General features: G+C 58.1%; 1 protein-coding gene across 1 annotated transcript in view; it reads left to right on the forward strand.

Moving 5' to 3' along the window:
- LOC109373505 (protein S100-A15A) overlaps positions 1-3,626 on the forward strand; it is a 12,242-nt gene extending 8,616 nt beyond the window's left edge. Inside the window, exons 2-3 of the mRNA XM_019627360.1 lie at positions 1,291-1,518; positions 3,429-3,626. Of these exons, the coding sequence (XP_019482905.1) occupies positions 1,372-1,518; positions 3,429-3,605 (324 nt within the window). The 5' untranslated portion in view covers positions 1,291-1,371 and the 3' untranslated portion in view covers positions 3,606-3,626. The remainder of the gene's footprint in view (positions 1-1,290; positions 1,519-3,428) is intronic.
- The last annotated feature ends 3,245 nt before the right edge of the window (positions 3,627-6,871 follow it).

Genomic DNA, 6,871 nt, shown 5'->3' on the forward strand with positions numbered 1-6,871 from the left:
TCTCTTGAGGTTACAGAGCTTCAAGATGATGTCGTACTGCAGGTTGTGATACCTGGCACATCTTGAGGGCACAATAACCCGTGGTGGTAGTTACTGGAAGCTGTCAGAACGAATTGTGTAACGCCTGGGTGACGGAAAAAACACATAACATGCCGGGTTTCTGATTCCGACATTCCATCCTCTTCAGGTCTAGAAACCCAGTTTCCTTTCCCAAATGTCCCGCCCTTTATGACACATCCCACTGGCTGCTTCCCAGCTCCCGCTTAAGTTTGGGACAGGAGAAGGTTCTAGGTGTTGTCCCTTGGGAGATGACTGGGATTTGGCTGGGAAATGCTGAGCACGCTCTCGTAGGCGTGTCCCACCCACCTGAATGGGGCAACGCTCCAGGAAGCACAGAGCACACGTGGCCCAGGTCACCCAGACCCTGAGAGGAGCCCGGCTGAGCCTTATAAAGGGGCAGCCTTTGCCCAGATGCACACACATCTCACCGGTCCTTTCCTCAGTGACACCTCGTCAGCTCCGGTAAGTCTGACTGCGTTTTCCAGGAGAAGCCCTCAGGGCCCGACGTGCGCTGCTGTCATGGAGCAAGACAAGCAGTGATGGGGGTGTGGGGGTTCAGGAGTCTGGGTCCGTGTCAGCTCTGTGTCCAGCGGGGCTGTGACTCCATCCCTCTGAGGGCCTCATCTAGAGCCAGATGATGGACCAGCCTCTCCCCATTGCTCCTTGGCTCTTCTGTGATCACTGCCGTGCAACGTCCCCAGTGGGTGCGGAGGACACGATTCTCCCTCTTCTTGTCTTCTGTCCTCTGGACTCACCTGCTGTCAGGCCCTGGGTTGCTAAGACCCACTCTGTAGCCGCACCTCGTGGAAAGAGTGTATCCCTGCCAAAGTCTGGAAGGTTCTGTGACCCCCAGTCCTGGGATTCCCCACTCACCACTGCCCTGGTGAGAAGACCTGCGCCCACCTGGGTCAGAGGCTGATCAAGCAAAGGCCTCGCCTCCGCCCCCGCTGGCGGAAACCCAGTGACCGTCTGGCACAGGGCTCAGCTCTGGCCTTGGTCAAGTTGACAGAAGGCCTTGGGTGGTTCCACTTAGCGATGTCATAGCANGCAGCAAAGCCTCCCGTAGGGCAAGGAGGCTGAGTCAAGTTCACGAAGGGTCAGAATGAGGGCAGGGAGGGGCCCTGAGACAAGGAGCCAGAAGGTGGGCAGGAAGGAGGGGGCAGAAGATTCTTGGCATAAGGGCCTCCCGCTGGGGGCTGGCCCAAATGAGGTGCTGCTTTCTCCTCCCAGCGCCTCCACTGTCCCCAGCTGCTCCAACCCCGGCATCTCCAGAGTTGCCCCCTCTCCTGGGCCCGGGGCCCAGCCGCCACGATGGACACGCCAGTGGAAGAATCCCTCTTCCAACTCATTCACTGCTACCACCAGTATGCGGCCCGCGAGGGGGACGTGGAGACCCTGTCTCTGGAGGAGCTGAAGGCCCTGCTCATGGACAATGTGCCCCGTTTCATGGAGAGCTTGGTGGGTCAGGGGGGGATGAAGTGGAGGGCTGGTGTGGGGCTGGGAGTGAGGGTGTTGGTCGGTGCAGCGGGCATCTCCCAGGAGGATTTCACTTTGGCGGAGGGGCATGCTGAGGGCAGAATCTGTGGCTAGAGGGAGGATGGGCCCTGGCCCTCTTTATCTCCTGAAGCTCCCTGCCTGGCCCCACTCCAGCCCAAGCCTCGCTAATCCCCGAAACTTCATTTTAACCCCGAACCTGTTTGTTCTCTCCTGAGAGAACAAGCCCTAAACCTTCCCCCCTGCCCACAGCCCTTTCAGTCAGCCCCTTCTCCTGGGGTTTCTGTAAATGGTGGGTGGAGTGGGGTGTGGGCAGGGTAGGAAATGTAGCTTTCCCTGTCCCTCTTGTTTGCGGGGCTAACAGAGGCTTGGGCCAGCCTGGAGGCCCAGCCCTGAATCCAGGAGACACCTGGATGTCCTCATGGTCTGCACATCTCTGTCATCAGGCCTGCACATCTCTGCCATCAGGCCTGGCCCTGTGATGACCGGGCTCCCTGGGTGCACAGAAGTATCTGTGGGGCGCTGCCTTCTGCCCTCTGTGCCGGGTCTCTGGATGGTCATCTGCAGAGGACTTCCGGTCCATGTCCCAACTCAAGGCCACTGCATTCCAGAAGTGCCCCTTGGTCCCTGAGTGTCTCCCTTTGCCTGCCTTTGGGAGCATCAGACAGGAGACCCTTGCCTTCAGTTTATTGGGGTGTAGCCACGAGGGTCACAGAGCGGGGACTGGGGTGATTGTGCTGAGTCCCCTGTTTCTAGGGAAACCTTTTCCCTACCAGGGCCATTTGCCTACACCGCAGAGACCACCAGACCTTGTCACTTACTGGGGTATGGACCCCCCATGGACAGACACCGGGCGCAGGGCTGACAGATGGCCGCCAGGGCCAGTGGGCTGAGTGAGGGACGCCTCCAGTTTCTCTGGTCAACTAGCATTGTGAAGCAGATAGATTATATGAAGTAGCTGGTAGTGGGTGATGATGGGAGACAGGGTGCCAACCTGACTCCGGGGACAGGGCCTGCCCTCCAGGCCCACAACTGCTTACACACGCAATGACTTCCTGCCCCAGGGCTTTCTGAGGGCTCCGCACTGGGGTCCCCACACCACCAACCCCATCCTGCTGCAAGCCGCTTTGCGGCCCCTGCCCAGGACCCCCACCGTGTCTTAACCTGTCCCCGCTCCTGGCTGCACTCGGACCCCTGACTTCCTTCCTGCTGTCCCTGCCACCTCAAATGCTCCTTTCCTCTCCTATGCCATCCTCAGTCCTCAGCCTTCAGGGCCACCTGTTCTGGGACGTCCCGGACAGCTCCAAGGCCCATGGCTTTGCCTTTTCTCTCACTCTGCACTTCCCCTAGGTGACACTGGCCAGGTGTCATAAACAATCCTTGGGCAGATGCCACAGCATGCAGATATCTGACCCCACTTGGTACTGACCGCAGGGTGCTGGAGATGCACACAGGACGGACAGGTGGGCTCTGCCCTTGGCAAGTTCCCCAGCGAAGGCCCGGGCTGGGCTGCCCCTGCAGAGGATTCGTAGGTCGGCCAGGAAGACCGGCTTAGAGGGCACCAGCTGAGGGTCAGGCGCTCGGCCGTGCTCAGCTCCTACAGACGGTCAGCCAGCGCGTGGTGCCCAGTCTGCACCGTCTGTCTGCCCCACGCAGCCCAGGTCCAGGTGCCCAGCTGCCATCTGCCCCTTCTGCCTGATTCTGCAGCACGGGGTGTCCTGGCCACTGAGTGAGGGGCTGTTTCCTGCAAGGCCCTGGCAGGCAGGGCTACCCACAGTACCCTGGCCTCGTCCCCCACTGGCGGGAGGTGGAGAGCCTGGCCATCTGCAGGGCCGAGCGCCTGGGTGGGGGCTGACACTCTGCCCACTCCTCAGGGCCGGAAGGAGCCATACTTCATTGCCGAGCTGTTCCGGGCCGCAGACAAGGACAAGGACAACCAGCTTTGCTTTGACGAGTTCCTCTACGTCCTGGGCCGGCTACTGAGGGACTACCATCTACAGTACCACCGGCAGCTGTGTGCCCATTACTGCGCCCAGCACAGCCTGTACTAGAGGCAGCGCCGGCAGCCTCCCCACAGGGGCCGGCCCCAGAAGCCCGCGTGACCCAGCTGCGGGTGGCGAAGGGGAGCTCTGTCATGTGTGCCTGCGTGTCCCGATGTGTGTGTACCCACACGTGCACGTCTGTGGGAAGGACAGGTGGCAGGGAAGAGAATAAATAAAACAATTGTACAACGGCTTCTGGTGTCACTCAGTTCATGGTCAGGGAGTCGGTGATTGGCCCAGGAAAGGGAGGCTTTGATCCCCCCAGGTAGACGATCGTCCATTTTGGGTAAGAGACAGAGCCCCTGCCTCCAGGAGCCCCTGCCTGAGGGGGGAGACAGCCCCCGCCCTGAGCCTTCAGTCCAAGAGTGAGGCCTCTCTTCTCTTGGGGAACTGGCCTCCTGACAAGTGGTGTTTTGGTCATTCTTTCACTACACATCCGCGACGGGACAGGAACCAGGAGGGCAGAGGCACAACTGGACATGGACCCTGATTTTGAAGGTCTCCCTGCTCTGGGGGACAGCCCCAGTGAATCAGTGTACAAAGGCCGAGCGGCCTGTGGAGGGGCCAGGACAGGGCTGGCAGGTGATGCTGGTAATTGGCCTGGGGTGGATGGCGTCAGGGCCAGTCTGAGAAGGAAGACTGTGGTGGGTTGAGCACGTGATGAGTCAGAGACCGTGAGGAGGGCAAAGCCAACACTCCAGCCTGTTACGGGGAGGAGTAAGGATTGGTAACTCAGTGACTGTCAATTAGGGAAGTCTTCCTGGAGAAAAGAAGGGTTGCGTCTGGTTTCACTAATAAAAAATGATGATGAATGTGGGTGTTACTTCAACTCAGGGCTACTTGTGACTCACTGATGCAAGCCGTCCCGTGGTCCCTGGAAGCCCAGGAATCTGACGCAGACGCGCTTCGGGAAGGTCTCCTCTGCCTTGAGGCCCCGCCAGGGCCCATCCTGGTGGGCCTCTGCTCGGCGGATGGTTTAAGAACCTGCGTCTTGGACTTACTGTGGTAGAAACAATGAGTTCTAAAAGAATGATGGGTGCTTATCTGCGTTGCTCCCTGTGCGAATGGGGGGCGGTCATTTAAGGGACTTGGTTTGGTTCCTTCCCCCAACTGGGTCTGGGTGCCACATGAGGGGAGCAGTTCCCTGCGGGCTGAGCAGGGACCTTTGTCTCTGATCAGTCAAGCTCTGAAGTCGAAATTTGCTCCCCTGCTCCCTGGGCCGCCCCTCCCACACCTGCCAGTCCGCCAATGCTTGCCTTTGGGGGCTCAGCTGGGCCCCACCCTTTCCCCTGTGGACTTTCCTGCGCTCCGTGGGGCCTGAACGGCCCCGTGGAGGTGCGTGTCCTGCCATGACGTGATTGGGTGTGGTTGGGTTTGCTGTCTGTGTCCTCTACCAAGCCAGGGACGCATCTTGTGGCCTCCCTTTCCCCGTGCAGGGCCCGGTGTCAGCACAGGCGTTCCTCAGTGGTGTTGGAGGCAGCAAAGCAGGGACGTGATTGGAATCTGCTGACCCGGGTGTGCGCAGCGTCTGCGGGTCTCTCGGGAGACAAGGAGACAGGGAGACAGGGAGACAGCTGGACCCAGCCCAGGGGAGGGTTCTTCCGTCTGTCTCACCTGAACCGACTTGGGTTCCACACGCCTTTGAGGACAAAGGGGCCCCTCAGCCCACTCGTTGTCTTCCTCCTGCCCCTTCCTGGGGGGGTCTCTCCATGGCCTGCCTGAGCTGCCCTCATTTTCTCAGCCTAGGCCGGGCCTGCTCGGGTCCACTGGGACACTCACAGGACCAAGCTTGTTTCTGTAAACGGGGCTGGGTTCCACATCTCCTGGGTGGCCCCACGTCTGACAGTCTGATTACCGGCTCTGCCTTCCCCCCACGAGCTTATCCGGTTCCCGACATCCTCTCCTTCCGGGGCAGCTCAGCGGCTCTGCTCGCCCAGGAGCCCCCAAGGCTGCCTGTCTTGGGGGAGTGTCTCTGGCGGCCTCACTGGTTAGCAGGCTCCCCCGGCTAGCACACCATCCTGGGAGGTCAGGGCTGGCAGCTGCCTTGAGTTTCCCTTACTGGACCTGGGAGCTGTTTTTCCTTAACTCTCTGGATGAAGAAAGCTGTCTCCATGGGGACCATTTTCAGGGGGCTGGCTTCAAGGAAGGCATCTCTCGAAAGTCAGGGTCTGGGATGGTGTCATCTCCAGGAGCCTCCTTACCACTCCCACTTTGAGGGTCAGCATGAACTCCACCCCCCGCTGGCCAGCCACTCCTAAGGAGAGCCTCAGAAACGCCAGCTTGCTTGTTCCAATGTCTGCTTTTTGGCACCTAAGCACCAAGACAAAGCAGAACACATGCCCACGGCAAGGAGCTTGAGCAACCCCCTGTGCCTCAGTTTCCTCATCTGTTACATAAGGATAATTGTGCCTGTCATACCCAACTCACTGGGTTAGTGGATGTTAAAACACTCTATAAAGATGATATGCTATTTGGGGTAAGGTGCTATTACGCCAGGTCATACAGGAGAGGGCCCGGTGAATAATAGGTATGCACCAAGTGCTCCATCACTGGATGACAATGTGTCCTATTATATGTCAGAAACAGCCCGATTTTCCTGTTAAGAGGTTGACTAAGAAGTTAGGCTGTATTTGGTTGGTGGGTTTATATCTTGCCTTGTTCCCAAAATGATTCAGGGTGGCTGGTGCAATATAGGGAATTTCTGCGGGTAGGTCAAGTGTTCAGTTCCACGTTCATTTATTCCTTCAGTGAATACTAACTGAGCGCTCAGTATGTGCCAGGCCCAAGGGTTGCGATGTGGTTTCTGCTCCAAAGAAAAGGCAGATAAGAAACAGATGAATCACAACACAGCAGGAACAATGCTGTGATGCATAGGGGTTTGCAGAGCAGGAGAAAAGAATGAACTCAATGTCCCCAGGGGTGAGGCGGGAGGGTCAGGGACGGCCAGCAGGTGGCGCCTGGGCTGGATCAGGAAGGACCAGGGGACTTGACTGGCAAAGAGGCACCCCAGGCAGGGCAGGAAGTGGATGTAGCAACATGTCCTAAGTCATCCCAATCACTCAATGCACTGAGTGCTATGTCTCTCTGTGGGCCTGAGTCTCCTCATCCAGAAAGTGGGAATTATGAGAGTCCACAGTGCATAGGGTTATCGTGAGAAATGAATGGATTGTTGTAAGTAAGGCACAACAGCAACTGGCCCACGGTGGAAGCTCAATAAATGTTAGCTATGATTTTGCTATTACTTGTTCTTATTATTGATCATCGTTTCTGTTATT

Source organism: Hipposideros armiger, unplaced genomic scaffold (assembly GCF_001890085.2).
Source record: "Hipposideros armiger isolate ML-2016 unplaced genomic scaffold, ASM189008v1 scaffold_729, whole genome shotgun sequence".
NCBI lineage: Eukaryota > Metazoa > Chordata > Mammalia > Chiroptera > Hipposideridae > Hipposideros > Hipposideros armiger.